This window comes from Taudactylus pleione, unplaced genomic scaffold (genome assembly GCF_031769625.1).
Source record: "Taudactylus pleione unplaced genomic scaffold, aTauple2 ptg000128l, whole genome shotgun sequence".
Lineage (NCBI taxonomy): Eukaryota > Metazoa > Chordata > Amphibia > Anura > Myobatrachidae > Taudactylus > Taudactylus pleione.
In genome coordinates this window covers 6,877,894-6,902,882 of record NW_028284530.1, presented here as the reverse complement: position 1 = coordinate 6,902,882, position 24,989 = coordinate 6,877,894, and the positions used below count along the sequence as shown (strand labels likewise).

Below are 24,989 nucleotides of genomic sequence, written 5' to 3'. Positions count from 1 at the left end.
AGCAAAACAATAAGACAATACAGGGTAAAATAGTTAAGTACAAATAGCACTACAAATCTCCACACAGCCACTGATGCAATGTGTGCAATTAAAAAGTAGAGCGTCAGCTGAAACCTGTAGCCATCAGCATGGGCACAAATGGTCTAGGTCTAGTTCGTCTGAAGAAACAAAAACAGATGATTGGGGTCCAGGGGCAAAGAGACTAAGGAGGATGCGTGGCAGGTGTCAGGGCCGTAGCTAGGGTAGTGCGGCCGGTGCCATCGCACAGGGCACCACAGATCAGGGGGGCGCTGTTTGGGCCTGTCAAATTTCTGTTTATAATAATTCTTGCTTGTAGCTTCCTCTTATTTCATCCCCAGCATCTCCTGGCCTCGCCTATCTCTTCCCTGGCCCTTCCCCATGAGGCCATTCCCCTTTTATGGGTGAATTATGTCCCTTTGAAAAATGAGGGGGGCACCAATGCTCTTTCTGGCACAGGGCACCAAAAAGTCTAGTTACGGATCTGGCGGGTGTGCAAGAGTAGGTGATGAGAACAGGAGGGAGGAAGGTCCTGCTCATGGAGCTTACACTCTAAAGGAAAGAGGGAGACAAACAGAAGACATAAGGAGTGAGCCAGTGTAAGTAGAATCTCATTGCCTGCTATGGGCAACACCTCCACTTCTATAAACCCGCACTTTAGTAAATATACCCCTAAAGCTGGGTACACAGGGGAAACGGGCAGCAGGTACACATTACATGTGCCCGGTCATTGGGATACGTCGGTCACTGGCTCCATTCACCTGTCTGTCGTCGTTCATCCCATTGACCAGCGTGTACTGCAGATCTGTCTATGCGATGAATGACCCTGTGGGAGCACGCAAAGGGCCAACATAGTGGGTACACACTGGCCGATGTAGACGCTGGATCGGGCAACATATGGTCTAATGTGTACCCAGCATTAGAGGCAACACGTCATAAAAATTAAAGCATGCACCCACTGACTGTTATGGAAATGAATAACACAAATATGGAATCTGCTTTCTTCTTAAAACAAGAACTACAATTTATTTAAGCTTATGTTTTTTTTTTTTCCCAATCGTTTGCTAAATAAGTAATATCACTGTTCAATACCTTCAATATAGTATTATCAATGTATCAATTGTTACGAGCTGGAATTACATATTGCATTTTCTTGTAGCAAAGAGTAATATGTATTTAACACATATAACTTGGTATTTACCCGTCTGATTACAATGGCTCATTGACTTGGTCATTTGTTTTACAGATCAAAGCTTTTAATTCAGAGGAGAATATTCCCAAATCCACACATATGTGACGCACTGCATCAAGTACCTGCTGCCATATTCTCCCCATCCCACTGCTTCGAGGGAATGATGTTGAGTCATAACCTGAGTGTAGCAAAGAATGTGACCGATAATCACAATGCAAGCCTGGGCCTGGTGTTAGGGAGTATATCATTTTTTACAGTTATCATGAACATTCTAGTGTTGTATGCTGTGAAAACGGAACGCAAGCTTCACACTGTTGGAAACCTGTACATTGTCAGCTTATCTATTGCTGATTTAATTGTGGGTGTAGCTGTTATGCCGCTCAACATTGTGTATCTCCTAAATCATGAATGGATCCTTGGAAGGCCAACGTGTCTATTCTGGTTATCCATGGACTATGTTGCTAGCACAGCCTCCATCTTCAGCCTTTTCATTCTGTGCATTGATCGCTATCGCTCCATTCAGCAGCCACTACAATATCTGAAGTATCGTACAAAGACCAGGGCTTCGATGATGATTTCTGGGGCCTGGGTCCTGTCATTGACTTGGATTATTCCTATTTTAGGCTGGCATTTTTTCGCAAATGGTGGAATCAGATCAGTACCAGAACACACGTGTGAAACGGAGTTTCATAAAGTGACTTGGTTTAAAGTTCTCACAGCCATACTGAATTTCTATATTCCATCGTTGCTAATGTTGTGGTTCTATGCTAAGATTTACAAGGCTGTGAGAGAACATTATCAACATCGAGAGCTGATTAATGGCTCTTTCCAGCTGTTCTATGACCGTAAGCTTGTCCGGAAAGTCAAGGTGCTCAAGAAGCCAAAGGACTGTGCAGGGACACAATTGACTAATGGAAATCTTATGGTCCCGGAAAAAAACTTTCACAGTCATTACACCGCAGTTTCGAATGTGTTTGCTCAACAAAACGTTTCACAGCGACATTTCCAAATAGAAGACTTTGAGAATCAACAGAGGTTTAACCCATGTGACAATAAAGTTGTTAAGTTGCACTGTTTCCCTCTAACTATAATACAGGCAAACCCCGAAGAATGCCGAAACTATGTCACTGTCAACAGGAATACACTGAAAGGACAATGCCCAGAAAAGCTGGAGGCGACAGACATATCTGAAGAACACACATTTGCCGAGCCTGGTTCTTGTATCTTGGATTCAAATCAGGTGGAAGAGAACAACATGGAGTCCACGGAGATGACGGATACCTGGCTCTCAGGGAATTTCAGCTACCTGAAACATACATGGCAAAGGTTTCGCTCACATTCCAAGCAGCACATGCAAGGGCTTCACATGAACAGAGAAAGAAAAGCCGCCAAGCAGTTGGGTTTCATCATGGCAGCTTTCATGATGTGCTGGATCCCATACTTTGTACTTTTTATGGTCATAGCATTTTGTCAAGACTGTTTCAACCACAACTTTCACATGTTTACCATTTGGCTCGGCTACATCAACTCAACTCTAAACCCTTTGATCTACCCACTGTGTAACGAAAATTTCAAAAAGACATTTAAGAAGATATTTCATGTCTGGCTAAACTGTGGTGCATGTAAAAAAGAAAAGTGTAACAATAAATGAACTAAGAAAGGTCTTGTGAAGTCTTGGGAAGCTCACTGTTACTTCCAGTCATTTTAAAGAACAAAAATTTATTTAAAAAGTTGTTTTTCTATCTTATGTTCTTAGATATTACACTGTAAATGGAATGTGTTTATGATGTCTTATTCACTGTTATATTTTTTAAATATGATCATTGTAAATATAAACCAAGTAATGTCTCGGAAAATTATTTAATACACTGAATGAGAGTTGGGTGATAAAACATTGGCAGTTTCTGGCAAAGGTTGACCCCATGAGACACAGGAGAACAATATGAATTTAGATTTTTAAATGTCTACTCGGTAAAGATATTAACTGAATGAATTCACTCAAGCATAAACAAGATACCAGACAGATAGGAAAATACATTCTGGGCAAGCTTGTTGTATGCGTGTCTCTGTGTGCATTTGTGTATCAGTTTAACAGCCACCAATCTAATGGAAAACAACTATCATCAAGATTAAAGGGGAGATTTATCAAAGCTTGGAGAGAGATAAAGTGGAGAAAGATAAAGGGGTCTATGCACTAAGCCTTTGAGAGATATAAAGTGGGTGGAGATAACTTACTACTACTAACCAATCAGCTCCTAACTGTCACTTTACAGGCTGTGTTTGAAAAATCACAGTTAGGAGCTGATTGGTTGGTACTTTATCTCCGTCCACAGTATGTCTCTCCAAGGCTTAGTACATAGACCCCCATAGTACCATCCAATCAGCTCCTAACTGTTATTTTTCAAACACAGGCCCGTATTCAATTAGAGGCAAAAAGTCGGAAAGGTTTCGACTGTCTGACTTTCCGCCTCCTTCGCCTGTTTCAGAGGCGAAAAATTTTCATGCGCGTCCCGCTTTTTGCCCTAATCAATTCCTAAACACACGAAAATGGAAAGTGGCGAATGCGGAACAGGCGGAAAGTACTGTCAGAAGTGGGGAAATCAGTCTGTACCCCAAAAAAAGATGCACTAACATAGGGAATCAATGTAGATGTGTACTAATAGCCCTAATAAAAGTATTTGGGGTACTTAAGTTGTTTAAATTGCTTCTTATTAGCGTCTTTGCATAAGTGGTGAAGAATGACATAAAGCAGAAATTTTAGGTTAAAATAAGTAGTCCAATCAAATTTGGGGTACTTGTAAATGGGTGCTAGGATATTTTCAAGTCTCTAAAGTGAACTTTTAAAAAACGTCAAAAACGCACCTGCAGTCCCAAAAACAAAAAATGAAAGTACTTTTTTGGGGTGTTCTTAGGGGATTTTTGTTTTTTTGTTGGAAGATTTGGTCTTAGGGGGACTGTCCCAAGGGCTCTGGGTCATTTCCCCACCCTTGCACCCCAAAATAAAGATTTTGCACTTCTTTTCTCCTGCTATTATTAGGAGAAACTTTTTAGCCTATTGCAGTGCATTGAGTTTCCGCTTAGGCGAATTCCGGCTGAAATTGAATTTGGAGATAAGTTCCATACAGGTGAAAAGCGTCAATAGGCGAAACTTTTTCGGCAATTCCGGCTTTTCGCCTCTAATTGAATACGGCCCACATCCTGTAAAATTATTTTTATAGGTAAATTTACTAAACGTCGATTAAAAATTGATCTAAATCAGTCAACATGGATGTTTTGTTTCAGGGGCTAATTTGCATATGAAAAAAATAATCTTTTAGTAAATGTGTGATTTGGCCCCTGAAACACAACATCAATGTTGATCAATTTAGATTGATTTGTAATTGATTAACATCTGCCTTTACAACTTAGCAGCACATTGGTCGGTACTTTCTCTCTCTCCAAGGTTTGATAAATCTCCTCCTTTATAGATAAAATTAAATTGAACTGAACCTTGCAATTTATCCTAATTGGAATAACTTCATAAAGAACTTGAATAGTTCAGAAGATACTTATAGATTAGAATTGACTCTTCTCTTATATATGTCACTGTATGTGGGGTGTGTTTAGCCAGAAAATAAACTGCTTTATGAACTCCAATAGCAAAGATAACAACTGCAGTTATCAAACAAAAACATAAAGAGAGAATAAATTAAAAAAATAATGGTGACCCTATATCCAACATTGTAAATGTGTTATGCTAACAGATCTTGTGTATAGAGCTTGGTTACACAACACTGTGGGCAGGGATGTTTTACCTTGTGAGTAATACAATACCCAGAAAGTATCTAGTGTCTCTGAGTTATCAGATTGTCCACAACACACCGCCAAGCATTGCCGCACTTTCCAGTGGCAGTCAGAAACATCCTGACTATGTCAGGCTTTCACTTTAGGCTGACGCATTTCACTGGATTATATATATAGAGAGACCCCATTATCCACAAGCCTCTACACAACTCCATGATTCACCAAGGGTGTTTAGCACCTTTATTCTGTATATTTTTCCTCTGTAAACAGTCCTATAAGGTACATCTGTCATGATCCGGTGCGAGAGTTCCTCTGTGGAGAACAGTGAGCCAGGGGGTTCGGATGGCTAGGGAAGTGACAGTCCTAGTTTCCCCAATAAAGGTCAAATCCAGGTGTTGATGAGACCTAGCCAGAGGCGCGGAGTCTAACCCACTCGGTGGTCTTCACCAATGACCCCTCCAATTGGGATGTAGGTTTCGCCACATCGAGTGAGCAGGTTGCGGCCCTCTGCCTGGGAGAGATGAGGAGACAAGGATGACACTGTAACTAATACACAAGAGATGAACAGAATACAGGCAATGAACTGAACACTTGAACACTGGATATGCACTGAATACTTGAACACTGATGGTGATGAACTTGAGAATGTAGAGATCCAAGTCACAGGCTTGCTTGAAAACACAGGGAAATGTACTGGGAACTGCAACAGATTCAGGTGCTGATTTGCACAGAGAGACACAGAGAGAAGTGGACACATGCATGTACTAGGGATTGCTATAGATCCAGCTGAGAGCTAACTAGAAATTAGCAGGAAACCTGACACCTTAGTAACACAGGGAAGCTGCAGGAGAGCTAGTAGCACACTACAAGACACACAGGAAAAACAACATAAAAACACTGGACTTCTGAGAGAGAACTAAAGTCTCAGACTGAGAATTAGCAAGGAAGCTAACACAAGAAATACTGGAGAACTGTAAGTAGGTTGAAGCAACACTATGAAGGAAATAGTACAGAGCAACACTTGGTGAGTATCACAAGTCACTGGAACAGCGAAGTTGAACAGCAGTTTCCTGTTCCTAGAGTCAGACTAAAATAACCCTGGGTAGCTGGTCAATGGATCAGAGGATCAGCTGAGTGACCACAGGACTACCATTGGGAGAGACTAGTCAGGTGATATGGACCAACATGGCTGCGCTCATGCCCGGCACCCCGGAAACCAGGACGCCTGCACAGAGGCCCTAGTAGACCCTGGGGAGAATACTCAGACACCACTCACCTCCACTCCCAGCGACTGGTCACCTAAGCCCAAGGATGCCGGCACGAAGGTGAGTAGCGGCCAATCCCAGGTCGCATCCTGACAACATCCACCTTAATTTGGATAACTGAGTGAAATTAGTTTAATCAGATCTGTCATGGGATATGGCCAGAGTGGCCATATTCTGGCAGATCACAGACCTACACCTTGGCATGACCAGGATATATGTTTAATTGTAAAAGCCTATAATATCCCTTGTGCAAAATGCTGCAAATTGCTGCTCAGAGGGACGGGGCTAAAATGACGCGATTCGCTTCATATTTAGCCCTGACCCCTCCTTGTCATTCCCGGTATTATTTCCCCATCCTGCCCACTTCATTAAGAAGTGGGTAGGTTAACTTCCAGTGGGCGGAGCATCTCAATGGCCGCATCTTACTTTCCTCTCCGTCTCCCCTTCATTGCATCTATTTCCATCTCCAGCTAAATTGGTATCTTCAGTGCCAGTGTTTGCAGACCTGATGGGGGATGACTAGCACTTTCTAATAATCTGATCAGTGGTCTAAACGGAGATATATTTACACCGGAATCCGGCCTGCAAATTCTGAGGCCTAAAGACACGCTGGTAGCGTGGTGTGATGTGGCTTGCTAATCCCGTCTTCACATTGACTACCTGTTTAGGGGATCCAGCTCTCCCTGCCTACATCAGGCGATAAACTGGTCTGCAGATTGCAGAAACAAATATCCCTGGGTTCTTTGTGGAGGATTGTGGAAACAGATCCTGCCGACCCTTGCTGGCACACTCTGGGCTAAGCGCGCTGGGGACCTCGTGGCGCTCTCATACATTTGGCGTTGCTTTGAGCTCACCAGCCCCCCCCCCTCCCCCCCGCTTACCTCCTCGGCAGGTCTCCTGGGCTGAAGCGCCGCTTTGCAGAACTGTGGGATCATTGCTCCGGTGGGCGGCTGACCCCCCTGGAGTGGTGTAAACTGGAACCGCTAACCGAATCTGCTCCACACTGCCTGAGCTGGCTTCCGCCCCTGTGGATCTCCCGATGTGAAGCCTGCTGTGTGGACGTGTCTCTCTGCTAAGAGCTCTTGCCGCACTGCACCGCTATGTCGCCTCCCGCTTTCCTCAAGAAACAGCTTCCTGATCTGGGCCTCAGCAACATCAGAGTAAAAACCCCAGAACTGCTGTCCGTGGCTGGATCTGCACTCCCTGATATGGCTGGTGTCTTCGCCGAATATTCAGTGATTGCAAGGTCTGCTGTATTGGAACTGACCTCTGGAAGCTGCACAATCGCTGCTCTGCAAACGGCTGGGCATATTCGATCTGAGGGGCTGAAGTGGGACGTGCTGTGCGCAGATGGCTGGATAGCCCTTGCAGTGAACTGACAAGGCTCCACTCTTTTCACAAAGAGCTAGTGCAACCAACATTGCAGCACTGCACGATAACAGTGGACCTATCTACAGAAGTCATCAGATCTCATGTCCTGTTTTGGTACCTTTTATATGTGATGATATTCCTCTCTCTTTGAACCTGATGTTTGTATGCGCAATTTATCATAACCCATCACATTTTCTCATTTACAGCTTTCCACTGCCTCAAATGCTAATGTGATAATTGTGTGATTATCTTGCTTTTGATGTATACATGCTTTAGTGTAGATTTATTCCACTCTATAATTTCTTATCACTGCATGTAACTGCCCTAATGCCGTTTGCTGGTATCAACAGCGCATAACCCATACAACAGCACCACCTAGTGGTGTCGGTGAAATAGCTCACTATATATTCTTGCTAATTTACTTGCCTGCTAAATCAGGGTGTGAGTACATTGAATCTAAGAGTGAACATACACTCCTTTCTGTCCTAGATCTCGGACCAAAATATATGAGACACCATCATACATCGCTTTTCTCCGAAACGCTATGTGATATCTTCCCTTGCAAATGTAGAGTGTAACCGTTATGTAAACAATACATTTAAATGTCTTGATTAATGCAATCATATAACCTAGGAGGGGTCTTTGATTATAGTCTTGTCTAGGTGCATCTATTTCCATACTCATTTCTCTCCCATGGTATGGAAAAAATTTTAAAACAGGTTAAACCGTTACCACAGAGAATGGCGAAACATACTAAAGGTGGAAACAAATCTCAACAATATAAATCTTCTATGGTCCATAACATGGAATCATCAAATGATTCTCAATTTCCTTTAACACAGGGTAACCCCTCTTCTCCAAAATCAGATGCTTCCCAAGACGAAACGCCGATTTTCCACCAGATGGCCAAAAAATTGGATAATATCCAGACGTCCATGGATAAAAAACTTGACACCATTCAGCTATCTATCAATACTATTCTGAACAGGCTAGAATCTAATACTAAAAGAATAACTGACCTCGAACAACGCACTAGTGATAACGAAGATGCCTTACTTACCCTGCAAAACATGGTAGATTTAAAATCCAAGGAAATTGAGGATTTAACCGATAAACTAGATGATCAGGAAAATCGTAATAGACGTAACAACCTAAGATTTTTAGGGATTCCTGAATCCATTAAAGGTTCCGACCTCAATGATCTCCTCAGCGTTGATCTAATCAATGTACTACAGGTGCCCACAAATGCAGGGACTGTGGCAATTGAACGCTTCCATCGTATTGGTCCAGAACGCAACCTAAAAAACGGTGCTCCTAGACAAGTGATAGCCAGATTTTTAGACTTCCGTGATAAGGAAAATATTTTAAGGGCTTACCGTAAAACCAATTCCCTTCGAATCCGCGACTTTAGGGTTCTGATCTTTCAGGATTTCTCAGTAGCAATCACTCATAAAAGGAGGGAATTCAGTCCTGTTTGTAAATTTCTCTTTAAGAAGAAAATCAAGTTTGCCCTACTATATCCAGCAAAACTGAGGGTTATTCTGGATGGTAAACCGACCATTTTTGACTCCCCACAGGCAGCTAAATCCCATTTTGACATGACCCCACAAACTATTGCTGGAGCGAATCAGTCCCCTCCTAACAGCTGAACATACCGACTCCTTCTGAGATGATATGTTATACACTTCTACAATGCATTGAGTCTAAGACTTCTGTTGTGATACGTCTAACGTACTATTAAGGAAAAAAATATATAAAAAAAAAAAAAATCAGCTATTGACCTCTTAGTTTACCTTTGGTAAAAAATGTTTGCTATGTAATTGTCTCTCTCCTTTATACTCTGCATTTGCCCTTTCTTTCTTCTTTTCCCTTTCCTCTTCCCATGTGGCGGGTTCGGGACACCAGGGTTCCTGACTATACTCATATCAACACATGCTTTTATTTGTCGTATATATCTCCAAGAGCTTAATCCTCCAGCTAACTGGGACAGGACGATAGCTCTAATATCAAGTTCAACCTTTTTTAGGACTCTCACTAGATGTGGAATTGGCTGATAGCCATTTCTCGCCATTACTATTTTACTCAAAATGAGCTCTAAGACACATATGCGCTTCCTTTCCTGGAATGTGGCTGGTGTAAACTCAGCCATATAAAGAAAAAAAATTATCACACACATCAAATCATTCCACCCGGATATAGTGTTGTTGCAGGAGACTCACTGGGTCGAGGGACCTTATGCCAAATTATCAGATCCCTGGATTGGGGAATGTATCGCAGCCCCTTACACTCGTAAACAAAGAGAAGTGGCCATACTTTTTCATAAACAACTTCAATATAACATCTTAAACTCAACTATTGACCCAGAAGGCCGTTTTATCATATTAAAAATCAAAATTTCTGGAGAACTAGTATTTACCATACTAAACATTTACGCTCCCAATGTCCCTGACTTTGACTTTTATACTAAAATCTCGAACTTATTAATGAAAATGGACACTCCAAATCTCATTGTTGGTGGAGATTTTAACTTAACCATTGATACATCTCTCGACAGAACTCCCACCCTCATGCCTCGCACATCAAGCCAACGTGACGGAATACGTTTACTGCTCTCACACCACAATCTAATAGACCCCTGGAGATTATTAAACCACAATAGCAGAGAGTTCACCTTTTTCTCCCACGTACATAACACCTTTCCTAGGATAGACCATATACTTACTGCAGATTCACTAATTCCTAGGCTACAAAAAGCATATATTAGCAATATTCTCATTTCTGATCATGCGCCCATATACCTAGATATAGAACTTCACACTCCTCATAATAAGAATGTAACTTGGCGTTTTCCGTCATACTTATATTCTAAAGACGAATTCAAAAGCTACCTAAAATGTAAATGGGAAGACTACGCAGTCACTAACCAACCACATCAAAATAATCCGGCCCTGCTAAGGGCTGCATCAAAAGCTGTCATGCGTGGTAACATCATTGCATACATATCTCGGAAAAATAAGGATCGGAGAGAAAAAATACTAATACTTAACCGAAATCTAAGTAAGGCCTACCACACATACTTACAGGATCTGAACGAAACGAATAAAACCATATACACTCAACATAAACAATTATTGGAGACCTTTATCTCTAACGAGGCTCAATTGAAAGTTTCTTACACCAAAAACAGATACTTCAGATGGGGAGGTAAGGCGGGCAAATTATATATCTTATATGGTTCGTCAACAAGCCAAAAGACGATATATCCCTAGATTAAAACATTCAGGAACCTACATCACCTCGCAGTCAGATATAACCTCTCAATTCCACTCATATTTTTCTACACTCTATACAGCCTCTCCAGACTATCCTCAATTATCAAACTCTTTACTTGCTGAAGCAAACCTTCCTACATTAGAAACCCCTCAGAGAGATCTAATGGAGGCGGACATAACAGCAGTGGAAATTCACCAAGCCATTGGGGCCCTAAAACTTAACAAATCACCAGGGCCAGATGGGTTCAGTGGTGAATATTATAAACTTCTCTGTGATAAATTAACCCCAACCCTTACCTCTCTTTTTCAACTTATTCTAAAAGGACAAGCACATTATCCAAATTTTAATGAAGCCCACACCATATTACTACCCAAACCTAATAAAGATGAGGAACTAGTAGAATCATACCGCCCTATAACACTCTTAAATCAAGATTTTAAACTTCTAGCAAAAATCACTGCCTCCCGCTTACAAACATTAATGCCTACTCTCCTGACACACCACCAACTAGGTTTTACCAGCACACGTCACTCAGTGTCAGGCATTAGGTCAGCCATCTCCGCTATCATTGCCTCTAAAAACTCTAAACTTACACAAAACGTATTACTGAGTCTCGATGTGGAGAAGGCATTCGACAAAATAGCCTGGTCACATCTTTATCATGTATTAGAAGAAAGGGAATTCGGACCATACTTTATTAACCTCATCCGATTTTTTTTACACCAACCCCAAAACTAAATGAATTATTAATGACTAGATGAGTACTCCAGTTGAGTTGGCTAGGGGTACAAGACAGGGATGTCCTCTGTCCCCCTTCTGTTCAACTTGGCACTGGATCCTTTACTACGCATACTACAATCTCTAAATAGCTTTAAGGGTATTTCTATAGGCTCCAATTCTCTTAAGATCTTGGCATTCGCAGACGATCTACTGCTTTTCTTTTCCAATCCCAAGAAAGCTTGCAAGTAGTACTTTCTAAGATTTCTCAATTCAGGTTAATTTCAGGTTTCACAATCAACGTTCAAAAATCGTTAGCTGTGTAATTATCTCAGGAATTATGTCCCCGTTGGGCTAATAATCTCAACCTTACATGGTCCCCTTCTTGTATCCCCTATCTAGGGATTCATTTACTAAAAAACATATCTCTTCTGTATTCTCTTAATATAACTAAGATAATATCAAAAATTACCCTAGAATTAAAAAACTGGCAAAACGTACAACTCTCCTTTCTGGGGCGTGCCCAGCTCATAAAAATTCAAACTTTTCCAAAACTTCTCTATCCCCTACAAGTCCTACCCTTGGTAATATCCAATAAAGATGAACAAACATTAAATGCAGCTTTCCGCAGATTCATATGGAATGGTAATAAACCAAGAATTAGTCTTAAAATTCTCCAAAAAAGTAAAAAAGAAGGAGGTATAAATTTTCCCCACATTGCCTTCTATAACCAGGCAGCCATATGCCGTTACATTAAGGATTGGATCAACTCTACCAATCAGTATGCCAACTCAGAGCTAGAACAACAGCTCATACCCGATACTCATCTGGTGACATTCTTACATTTGGCAAAAAAATACATTTCTCCCGATGCCTTGGATAACCCAATACTAACCTCCACAAGATCAATATGGTTTAAAATAAGAAAATCTTGGAATCTAAATCCGTATCTGTCACTCTTCCTCCCACTATGGGGTAACCCAGCTTTTCAAGATGGTCAGGCAAATTACCCTTTCCGTTCTTGATCAAAAGTAGGATTATCCTCAATTAGATGCATAGTAGACACTTCCCAGCACATTAAATTTTTCACAAGCAGTAGAAAAATATGATTTCTTAAAACTCCAAACCTTCGCCTTTTTCCAATCCAAACATTATGTTGACAGGGTTCTTCAAAATCTCTCATTAAGTGACTGGAACAACTTAATAGATTTGGCCTTTATCCGACCTAACCATGTCCCCAGATCGATCTCTTCTTTTTATTATCTTGTACGTGCACCCTCTTTCTCTCATGAGCATCGCACAGGTATAACGGTATGGTTGGAATATTTTCCTCATCTCCAATTATCTGACATATTAAACACTCTCTCATACTCATTAAAGACATTACCAGCGACCACATATAGAGAAACGATATTTAAATTATTCTATAGAGGTTATTTATCTCCATCCCGTGCGCATACAATTGGTTTGTCTAACTCGTCTTCCTGTCCCAAATGCAACACCTCTTCTGCCACCTTGTTTCATTGTGTCTGTGGTTGCGATCAGATTAAACAATTCTGGTTGCAAATAGAACAATTTATATCTTCAAATATCTCTCAAACATTTACTTTGAACCCAGAATGGGCAGTACTTGGATTTCTTGACCCTTGTACTCGCCTAACAGCGGGTAAATGAAAAATCATCACTATAATATCCAACGTAGCCCGAAAGAGTATCTTGCAACAATGGCTCTCCCCAATCCTCCTTCTTTTGGTATATTCAAAGACAAACTCTTTTTTATATTTAAAATGGACTGGGTAGAAGCCTCCCTCCAAAAAGAGCTCTGAGTACAAAAGTTCTTTGAAACATGGGAACATTTTATTTACTTACAACATAATGACATCAAAAACCTCGTACTCACATGCTTCCAACCCACGAAATGGTTACAATCTCAATTAGCTAATGATAACCATAGATCTCAATCATGAAGTGCGGCATGCGATTCCTAACTTTTTATTATCATACATCATGGTTGGTCCCGTGTCCTAGACCCGCCGCATCAACTTGACCTATCCTTCGGTCTTTCAATCACCCCTCCCCCCCTAACTATATCTTTATTTCCTTACCCTATCCCAATCTTCCCCTTTCTATCTTCCCTTCCTCTTCTTTTCCTTTTCCTCTTTTCTCAAAAAATTGTCTTATCTCTAACAAAACAAAACAGTTGACCACTCAACTTATTCATATCTTTATTGATGAATCATTGTTTTTGTTATATTTATCAACAAAAATTATAAAATTGAAGACACAGTTTAAAAAATGTTTCATGTTAACTGTTCTCATGAGGAATATGTACTAAGTCATGATCTTTTTCTTCTAGTTTGTCTGATTACTATGTTAACACAAATTATAACAAAAGACTATCAATCTTAATTTCATCTTTGTATACTGGTAATCTCAATACAATATGATTATAGCCTCTGTAACTATAAGAATAAGTTTATCCGGCCTCCATACCTTATTGAATGTTTTGTATCTTATATTTCCTTGTGAATGTAAAACTTTCTTTGTCTCAATAAAAAAATATTGATATAAAAAAAAAAAGAAGTGGTTAGGATGAGGGAGATCCGCCCACTCTTCCAGGAGTGCGGGGGACTACCCAGAAGATTGTGAGTCTCCCGCACCTTCCAGGAGAGTTGGTAAATATGGTGGGGGCAGGTAATAGTTAAGACCTATAAACACAAAAAAAACCTGCTATGGCACAAAGATGTCACCAAAAATGAACCAACCAACAATTAATACTGAAAAATGAGAAGCATGTGCTGCTGTAACAGCGAGCCTGCATCTTCTTCTAATAATATTACAGAAAAGACAGCACTTACTGCTAATTGCTAACAAATATGCAGGTGCTTGTAACTGGTAATTAAATGCATATGAACGGCATCTAAATCATAAGCCCCCCCCCCCCCAAACACCAGCCAGCAGACTCCTGGATCCTGTGTTCGGATTCGAAATGCTGATCCAACAGTTGGAAATACCGAAAGCGGCCATCAATGTTCCACAATCCGTTGGAGGATCGACAAAATTATACATGTTATATTTCACAGATTTGCAAATCACAATCATATTTTGATCGTGATCTGCAAATCAGTGAAACTCAACATGTTGGATTTCACAGATCCTCCAACCCGGCATCTTCAGAAGGATGAAACCAGGATGCGAACACTCAGAGAAACACGTTTGCTGACGTTCAAGCTCGCAAATATTATTAAGGGACCGGTTGTCTGGAAACCAGTGCTCCTGCCACACAGCAGAGGCAGGACGCATCACACATCTGCGTACACACAAAGAGAAGTGCCCCAGCACCAGCCACGCTAGTGCATCCAAGCGGGCAGGATCCGAACGCAGAAAGACTAGTGCACCGGCACACGTTACACGTGTGTGTATGCACGGCACCCTGTGGCTGGATGATACCTGTGCCTGAGTATAACAGCAGACCCAGCTCAATGAATTAGAATCCTGGTGATTACCTATGGCCAGGCCTGGTGCCAGCGGGCTACAATGGGTACTCCTGTCCCGGGCCAGAAGGTTTAGTGGAGCCCTGCTAAACGGGACTAAGGTGCCCTATTCTCGGGTAAGCTTTGGAGACGTTAGCATATCATACATGCCTACTCTCCCGGGAATCGCGGGAGGCTCCCGATTTTTCGGGTAACCCCCCGCGATCCCGGAAGAGTAGGCATATCTCCCGCATCCCGCCCACTTCCTAGTGAAGTGGGCAGGATGGGGAGATTTTACCTGAAATTATCGGGTCCGTCGGGAAGGGGCGGGGCTAAATTAGGCAAATCGCGTCATTTAGCCCCCCCCCCTCCTCACGGACCCGCGAATCACGGGGGTTTTCTGTAAAGGGGCGGGGCCTAATGCAGTCTATTGTCTGGCCCCGCCCCCCGAAGAGGAGAGCAGCAGGTCCCCCTCCTGCTCCTCCCGGAAAGCTGCCCAGCAAAGTAGGTAAGTATGTAGCATATTATTGCTATTGCAGTCTGTGAGAGATCTCAGCTGCAATGGAATACGGTCCAGATCTGAATCAGGCCCTCAGACTCCAGTCTCTGTAAACAGTGAATTTGATTAATATTTACCAATTCCCAGGAAAAGATGCGATCAGAGAGGCTGACTCTGAGTTGGGAGCAAATGACCTCATTCAGAGATGTACGTAAACTCGATGGTTTGCGTACATCTCCAATGTGCGCGTGCAGGTTCTGTACTGTGCATGCGCCAATCTTCTACTGCGAGATCGCTTACAGTTCCCCAAAGCCGCAGCATGATTCACAGACTGCGCCTTTTTGAGGGTGGGGAGTCGGTGGAGCTGGCCTGCATTCCCGGAAACTTTGGCGTGTTGCTCCTGTTTTCTGGGAGTGTCAGGGCCACGGTCTGCATCTTCCGACGAAGCTTGTCTGACCCCGGCTGAGCAGTTCTGTTGCCCATTCTTACTTAGCTTAAGCTTACTCAGATGGCGATTACTGCGGTCATCTCGCAACCAGTGGCCGCGATGGTGATCCAAAGGTGTATCTTTGGACGCACCAATCGGATCACAGATGCTGGCAGGAGGCGTCTGTTTCCTGCAGACACCTCCTGGTGCATTACCATATGTAAGCATCGCTGCTGCAATGCTAACTGCGTCCAACTCTAAATCAGAAACAATGCTAAAAAAAGCAAGTAATTTTGTATCGGGAACAAACCCTGTGGCAAAGCAATGGATGCAAATACATTTATTTTTTTGCATTTAGAGTAAATACTGGCTGCTTTTGCATGTAGCCCACAAATGCTGGACAGCTTTATATTTACACTTAGAGGTATATTTGCTAACGTGTGGGTTTTTAAAAGTGGAGTTGTAGCCCATAGCAACCAATCAGATTCTAGCTATTATCTTCTAGAAGGTACTGGATAAATGATAAGTAGAATCTGATTGGTTGCTATGGGCAACAACTTCACCCGCATTTTAGTAAATATAACCCTTAAGGTGCGTACACACACAACGATTTTTTGAACGATTTAACTATAGCGACGTCGTTATCGTTCAATCGTTCAAAAAATCGTTCAGTGTAAAATGATAAGCGATGAACGATTATCGTTCATGCGCGTTCACGTTTGTCGATTGTAGTTTGTAGTTCAGTCAGACTGGGCAACTGAACGATTTTTTATTATGTAAAGTAAAACCAACTACTTTGTAAAACGATTTTCACTCACTTTTTCAAGGGAAAAACTGAACGAAAATCGTTCAACGAAAATCGTTCATTACTTACATCGTTGTGTGTGTACGCACCTTTAGATTTGATTTTGGATACGCTCTTCTCACATCTAAATTTCTTGTACATTATAAATCTGCCCCACCAGCAGTGCATCATGGTTTTACCAAGGTGCAAATTTACTTGCTCTTTTTGTTTTGCTCCCAACTCAACACAAGTCTCCATCAGATATCAACCACTTAACTACAGTAGCTAACATTTTTTCCAAAAACCGCTCAGAAATTGTGCATTTTGCAATGATTGAATTAGGTCAAGAAAATCTATTTAGAATTTATACGACACAATTTTATGAAAAAAAAATATATTTTTAAAAACAACATTAATATCAAGTTATTTACATATTGGTTATCAATATATCAGGCTATCGATTGTCGGACCATTGCAACTTTGCATTTCCCCAGCGGTTGCTCCTCTGAGCAGCTGCCAGGTATACACTGCAGGTCTGAGGGCTGCTACATTTACATTTCACTGACAGTTGCTCCTCTCTGCAGCCACCAGGAGGGGAGTCCCGCGATTCGACCAAGATAAAACAAGTGTGGTTAAACAACATCACCCTTTAAAATGTCCTTTAAATGTACTAACACATGTTTTTTAACTGTAATAGATTCTAGGTGTTGGGCACATTTATAAATATGGGTATTTATCAGAGTTGCCGACAATCTGGCTGTCTCTTATCGATTCCTACCTATCGATTCCTACCTACCTATACACTCTAAAATAATTGTCGCTGTTTAGCGTTATGAGTCGCACACGAAATTTTATGCTTTCAGACTTTGATTGTGGTTCCAAAACACAAAAAGTTATTATTCAACATAAAAACAAATAGTTACATGCTGAGATCTAAATACAATTAGCGCAAATAAATCATACAGACCCAAGGTACAGTCATTACATACGCATGCGCTCTGGACCCAGATCCCGGCATCAAAGAAGAAACCTCCGTCAACAGCAAAGCAAGAAGACTAGCATCCAGTTTCAGAGAGCATGCAATACAATAGAACACTTTCGCATGATTCCATTGGTTCTTCTTCCTGGTTCTTCTGTTACAGTATAGTTCATAGGTCAGTTCGTATGGACACAATCCAGCCTCCAACAGCTCTTTGTGTCCTGTTTCCCGATGCATAATAAATCTAAGCTGGCTACATTACAGAATACATTTTAATGTTTAACTCTCTATGGTCCATAGTTTGCAGACACATATTGCAATCTTCTCACCAATGATACCAGAATCTGCAAACATACAGTGGATCAGAACAACAGCAAATAAGGTCTGCTTACCATGTACTAAACCTTAGATATCAAATAAAATTTATTTCACAACATTACTAATACTGAATAAACCTTGAATATTACACTTTAATGCTAGGGAACTTTTTTATGGAAGTGTGCAGTGTGTAAGTATTGGGGTAATGAGAAAAGGCGCTAGTTAGCGTTGTGCGACTACGTGTTTGTGGAGTACACCATGGTACGTGTTTTGCAGGGTTGATCATTTTATATGTTTTAGTGACGGTCTGTATTTATTTAATGAGGACTTTTTACATTTTTCTATTGCGTGGGAATCGCACGACGCTAAATAATAGCATCGCCTTATGTACTTATAATGGGCGAGATTAGCTAAAATGGCGCTGGGCGGCCAGTCGCAAAATGGTGTCTCATTGCCATTTGCAAAATGGCATCGTGCAGATTTAATTTTAAACCGATTCTGTCTCAGCCAATAATCCGGCTTCAACAGTCCACCCTTTGATAGCAAACAACATGCTACCATACTCTGATTTTGAAATTAATTTAGGCTTACATTATGACATATTATTTAATGTTATATTATGGGATGGTACAAGTTGGTTCTTAAACCAACAATAATGTGTCTCTGGGAGGGACATAAAACTACCCTTATACGCACACAGCGGATCTTGGGAGATCATGGGAAAGATGTGGGGATGCACCAATCCTATAAAGGAAGTCTTGAGGGAGAATAGGGACTTACATTATTTAAGGTGTTTAAAACTAACATTTCATAATACATTTCATGCATGTCTAAATCTTATACATCATCTGATGGTACCTTCTAGTTCAGGGTTGTAATGCAGTCCTACATTTACCTCAGTATTCATAATGTTACTTCTAACCACCATCATAATATCATTCCTTCGATTTACCTTCTTTTTACATTTTCCACATTTCAACACAGTAGGAACACACCTGACACATACGCCAATTACTAAGATGACAACCAATATAAGGATCAGGAGTTTACCTATACTAGCAACCATTTCCTGGACCCACTCTCCTAGACCGGAGAACCATTTCACTGGGTTCAACCAAGAAACCCATTCCTCTACCTTCTCCTCTACTTCAGCCACTGAAGCATTATGGTTCTTCCGAAATTCCCATTTTAACTGCAGAATTTCATCCATCTTCCGGTCTATCACCACCTCCTTGGGGTCACTAGTATCGTTTGTAATGTATGTGCAACACTTTACACCAAATTGGTAGGCTAAAGTCATGCAGTACCCTCCAGTGACAGCTGTTAAATAATTTAAAACTAATCTGTGTTGCACCAGTTCTTTCTTGTAGGCCTGTATCTCCTTACCTGTATACCTAAATGTGTCATCATACATCTCAGTGATATTATCTATTAATTTAGCAAAGTCTTGAATATATCTGAAATTTAGTGTACCCCGAGCGATCCTGGTGGGATCCAATGCAACTACAACTTGAAAGCCAGTTGTTTCACTCCATCAGAGCCAAAAGCACTCCCACTGACATCACTAGTGATGTCAGTGGGAGTGCTTTTGGCTAGTGATCACTAGTGATGTCAGTGGGGCCGGCCCCAGACGGTAGGCGCTCCCATAGGAATGCCTCCATCAATCACCATCGACAGCACACCCCTTTGGTGCGAGACCCATAACGACGGCTTGGCCATCGTTATTCGGGTCTCGCGCATGCGCACAACGGAGCCGCCTCCGTCGTGCACATGCGCACTTGGGCTACATCGACCCACTTGCGAGCACTCAGCCCTCGCGAGCAGGTCTGAATTAGGCCATGTATTTCAAAGGGGGACAGATTGAGAGGGGGCCTAGGAGTTGTCCTGATACTATGAAGGACAAGTGGTAGTGCTTCTGGCCACCCCAGTCCAGTTTCTGCCATGATTTTACTTAATTTGTTTTTAATAGCCCATTAATCCTCTCCACCTTGGCACTGGCTTGCAGTCGGTAGGGGGTATGAAGTCTACTATTAATACCCATAAACTTACATATGTTTTGGAAGACATCACCTGTGAAATGAGTACTCCTATCACTTTCAATAATTCTAGGGATACCGTATCTGCATACAAACTCCTGAACTATTTTCTTAGCAGTAAACCCAGCAGTATTAGTGGCAGCTGGGTATGCCTCAACCCAATTAGAAAACACACCATTGCACACCAATACATACTTGAGATTCCTGCAGGGTGGTAATTGGATGAAATCAATTTGTATTACCTGAAAAGGTCCGTCGGTCAGAGGAATGTGGGATGGTTCGGTAGGGATCATTTTCCCTATGTTTTTCCTCAAGCAGGTTAGACAGGACATTGCTCACTTTAACGCTTGAGAACCAGTTTGCACATACCTTGCTTTCCCAAGTGAGTCAGACCGTGCGCTGCCTCAGCCAGGCTTGGGTAGTACGCCTTGGGGGCCACTGGCTTACCTTGTCCATCTCTTGTCCAGAGGACTCTTGCCCACATCCCTTGGACTTCCAGACTGCCTTTTCCTGAATGGAACACAAATTTTGCATCTCAACTAATTTCAGCATGTCAGTCATTTGAAACATCATTTGGTTAATTGGCACGTTTACTTTTAACCCTGCTGCCCATTTGGCAGTTTCGTCTGCCCTGTTTTTGCCCAGTGACACCGGATCATCCTCACATGTATGGGCTTTACACTTAATTACCGCCACTGCCTTAGGCAATTGGATTGCTGTTAGTAGTCCTTTTATGTGTGTGGAATGTGCGATTGGTGTGCCTGCTGCTGTCATAAAATTTCTCAGATGCCATAGAGCACCAAAATCATGTACCACCCCGAAGGCGTACCTAGAGTCAGTGTAGATATTAGCAGATTTGCCTTCTGCTAAATCACACACTCTTCTTAGTGCCACCAGCTCCGCCACTTTGGCCGAGTGAGGTGGACTTAAAGGTCCGGCCTCTATGATGTCTTCGTCATTTACCACAGCATAACCTGTACATAACTCTCCAGTGTCAGTTTGTCTATGACAACTCCCATCCGTGTAAAATGTCACATCTACATTTTCAAAAGGTGTATCCCATATGTCAGGTCTTGCAGTAAAGGTCTGATTCAGATATTCCATACAATCATGTGCATCAATATACCTGCAGAACTCATCTTCCGGCAGTGACTCACCTCTCTCCACCTTTTGTGCATCCTGTTGCACATATGGTAAATACGTTGCTGGATTTAACGTACTGCACCATTTAATGGTGATGTTTGCAGGTGCTATTAGGGCTAGTTCCCATTTTGTGAACCTAGCTGAGGAGACATGTCTGTTTTGGGCAGAGTTTAGCAAAGCAGATACAGCATGGAGAGTATAGACAATCATCTCATGGCCTTATACTACATCCTCACTCTTACTGACCAATAGAGCAGTTGCTGCTACACTTGCCACAGTGTCCAATTGTGCACTGTAGTATGCTACGGGCCTACTGGCATCACCATGTTTTTGTATGAGGACACCTGCTGCACAACCATTAGCTTCCATACAATACAAATCAAAAGGTTTTTCATAATAAGGTATTCCCAATGCAGGTGCTCTTGTCAGACTATCCTTAAGGTTAAGGAAAGCCTGCTCTGTTTCCTCTGTGTGTATGACACGATCGGGCTTTGAGGAAGAGACTAAGGACCTCATTCAGAGTCGGTCGTTGCAGCCACTCGGTCGTACGCAGCCAATGTTCGCTAAACTGCGCATGAGTAAAATTCGCAATGCGCGTGCGCAAACTAGCTGTTATGATTGGAAATATCTCTCTCCTTGAACTTGGCCAGGTCGTTAGTTTGAGTGACAGGATTAGGCGTTTGTGGGTGGTAACAGGGGAAGGTGCTTGTGAACGGTGGAGTGGAGATCCGAACGCAGGTGTGCCTGACTATGCAAATCGCGTTTTATGGAAGTGCATAATTAACAGAGTGTCATAGCACACGTGACATGGGAGGATTTTACACTGACTTGATCGTAGAGCTTAAGAGAGGGTATGGTCAACCTTAAGCTCTACGACCAGCTCTGATGGTTCCCGATGGACTCGATTAATCCTTATATGCCTGGAGATGACGTGCAATGCGAACGAGAAGGGGGCATATTTTTAGTCTTACGGCCGCATCCTCCCCTTGGTCGTCTAGCTAATGATCCCATCTTAACGATGCAACTTGCGAGTGCATCATTTGCATATCTGGCCCCTTTTCCCTTACGACCGTGTGGCCACAATGACAGACTCTGAATGAGGTCCTAAGTCCTGTAATGGCAAGGCCAAAATAGAAAAACCTGGGATCCACACTCTGCAGTATCCACATATTCCCAAAAAGGTATGAATTTGCTGTTGGTTCTGTGGCAGTCTCATGGTCTGTATGGCTTGGATTCTGTCATTTGTCAGATGTCGTAAACCCTGGGTTAGGCAATGTCCCAAGTATTTAACCCTGGACTGGCATGGCTGTAGTTTGTCCTTAGCAACCTTGTGTCCTGTTTGCGAGAGATGAAGCAACAAAAGTTTAGTATCATTTAAACATGACATAAATGAATCAGAGCACAACAATAAATTGTCCACATATTGTATTAGAACAGATCCTTTGGCAGGTTGAAAAGATTGCAAACAGTCGTATAAGGCCTGGGAGAAGATACTGGGGCTGTCTATGATGCCCTGGGGCAATCGTATCCATGTGTATTGTACACCCCTGTATGTGAAAGCGAATAGGTACCGACAGGATGAAGAGGTACAGAGAAGAAAGCAGAGCAGAGATCAATGACAGTAGAATGGGTTGCATTTGGTGGGATCTGCATAAGAATGACAGCTGGATTTGGCAGTACGGGAAATTGGCTCTCTATTACCTTGTTAACCCCTCTAAGGTCTTGTACCAGCCTATAACCCCTCCCACCACTTTTCTTCACAGGAAAGATGGGACTGTTGGCTGCACTCGCTGTACGGACTAAAATTCCCTGTTGTAATAGCTGCTCAATTATGGGATAAACCCCTGTCTCTACCTTCTGTTTTAATGGGTACTGGGGAATTCTTGGAGCTTGCCTACCGCTTTTTAGATTTACCATTACGGGAGCTATGTTTGCCATTAATCCAGTGTCCTGTCCATCCTTGGTCCAAAGTGAATCTAGTATTTGGGATAACATTTGATCTACCTGAGATGGATTTTTACCTGAACTGGTAGAGTGATACATTTACCTTTGGGGAGTGTCCAACATGTCCCTCACCTCGTGTGCAACTCTCTCTGGGATATCTAAGAATATACCATCAGGGGTACAATATATGACACATCCCATCTTACATAACAAATCCATTCCCAGTAGGTTAGCAGGAGCCGCTGCTGCCTGGAGAAAAGAATGCCTGGTATGCAATGGCCCGATAGTAACCTCTGTGGATTTGGTTAAAGGATAATGTTGCACTTTACCCATTTGCCTGGTACAGTCTCGCTGGTCACCTGTAAATTAGACTACAGGTATGACCTGACCCCTAGCATTAACTCTCACTTTCTAATACAGCATTTAAGGCCACAATTGGAGCTGGTGACTGTGGGAAATTTCCTGCATTCTGTGTATATCCCTTATGTGGATAACTAGGTTTTCCTAGGTTAGGGGGTCCTACCTTCTTCACCTTACAGTTCCTACTTACATGTCCCACTTGGTTTCAGTTAAAGCACCTTCGTGAGTGGGGTGGGTTACTGTGTCGGATGAGCGTTAGAGAAAGATTGTGGGTGTGGATAGAGATTTTGAGGGTAATATGGTGGCTGTGGATAGTATGGGTTTTGTGGCTGTGTGTGATAAGTGGGGTAGGGCTGTGTTTGTGGCTGAACAGGATTTGTGAGGGCGTTTAGCTGTGCAGGTGTATATGTGTTTGGTGGCTGTGATGTTATATTCATTCATTCTAGAGCTTGAATGCTAACAGCCATTAGCTTCTCGCTCTGGGTCTCTCTCTTTTTGAGGATGTTTCTATCGTGCTCAATAGCAGACTTCCTGAGTGTGTCTACAGTAACTCCCCTCCAGCCAGGTAGAGAGGTCTGGACTCGGGTCTTTAGATTGTCTTTAAGAGCATCCATAAGTACAGTGATGACCATTTCCCTGTAATGGGTGCTATCTTTAATATCTTCTATCCCAGTGTACTGGGTGATAACCTGCAGAGCTCGGGTACAGTAATCCTCTGCAGATTCACTCTCCTTTTGTTTTATGTTGAAAATTTTACTCCAGTTAACTACTACTGAATATACACCCAATTGAGTTATTAAGCGGGTAATGTAACCTTGGTTATCCTCGTCTGTTAAGGGACCATCTCCCTCCAATACGCAATCCGCGATAAACTTTTTCACGTCAGTATTGTGTGGAAGACACGCCCTTAACACCACTTACCAATCTTTATTGGTTGGCTTGTGAGCATTACCCACATTTTTCACAAATCTTTGGCATTTTGCTAATTCCTTCTTAGGGTCAGGGAAGTCAGTCATTATGGAATTTAGCTCAGCTCTTGTCCAAGGACAATGCATTGCTACTATACATCCCTTGTGGGCACCACACCATTCGCATCTGGATTCCCATTTGGAACAGTTATTGTCCGGATGGGATGGAGACCAGCAACACTGTTAACTTTGACTTTGTTACCTGGCTGGGGATTAAGTCTTTTACTGCTACGTATGTGGTTAACAACTTCCTCTGCGGGTGCAGTGGATGTTAACACTTCCTGTACTACCACTGATGAGGATGGGGCCACCTCCTGTGCTCGTTGTGATGGAACATCTAACATTTGTACAGCATGGGAAATGGCAGACATAACAACAGGTTCATCATCCGTATCATAAACATTTTCCTTATAATTACTCAAGAGAGGGTACAGGTTAC

General features: G+C 42.2%; 1 protein-coding gene across 1 annotated transcript; it reads left to right on the top strand.

Annotated features, from left to right (window-relative positions):
- Nucleotides 1-1,370: 1,370 nt before the first annotated feature.
- HRH1 (histamine receptor H1) lies at nucleotides 1,371-2,868 on the top strand. The gene has a single exon (XM_088472768.1). It carries the CDS (start codon nucleotides 1,371-1,373, stop codon nucleotides 2,859-2,861), a length of 1,491 nt encoding a protein of 496 aa, XP_088328894.1. The 3' UTR covers nucleotides 2,862-2,868.
- Nucleotides 2,869-24,989: the final 22,121 nt, after the last annotated feature.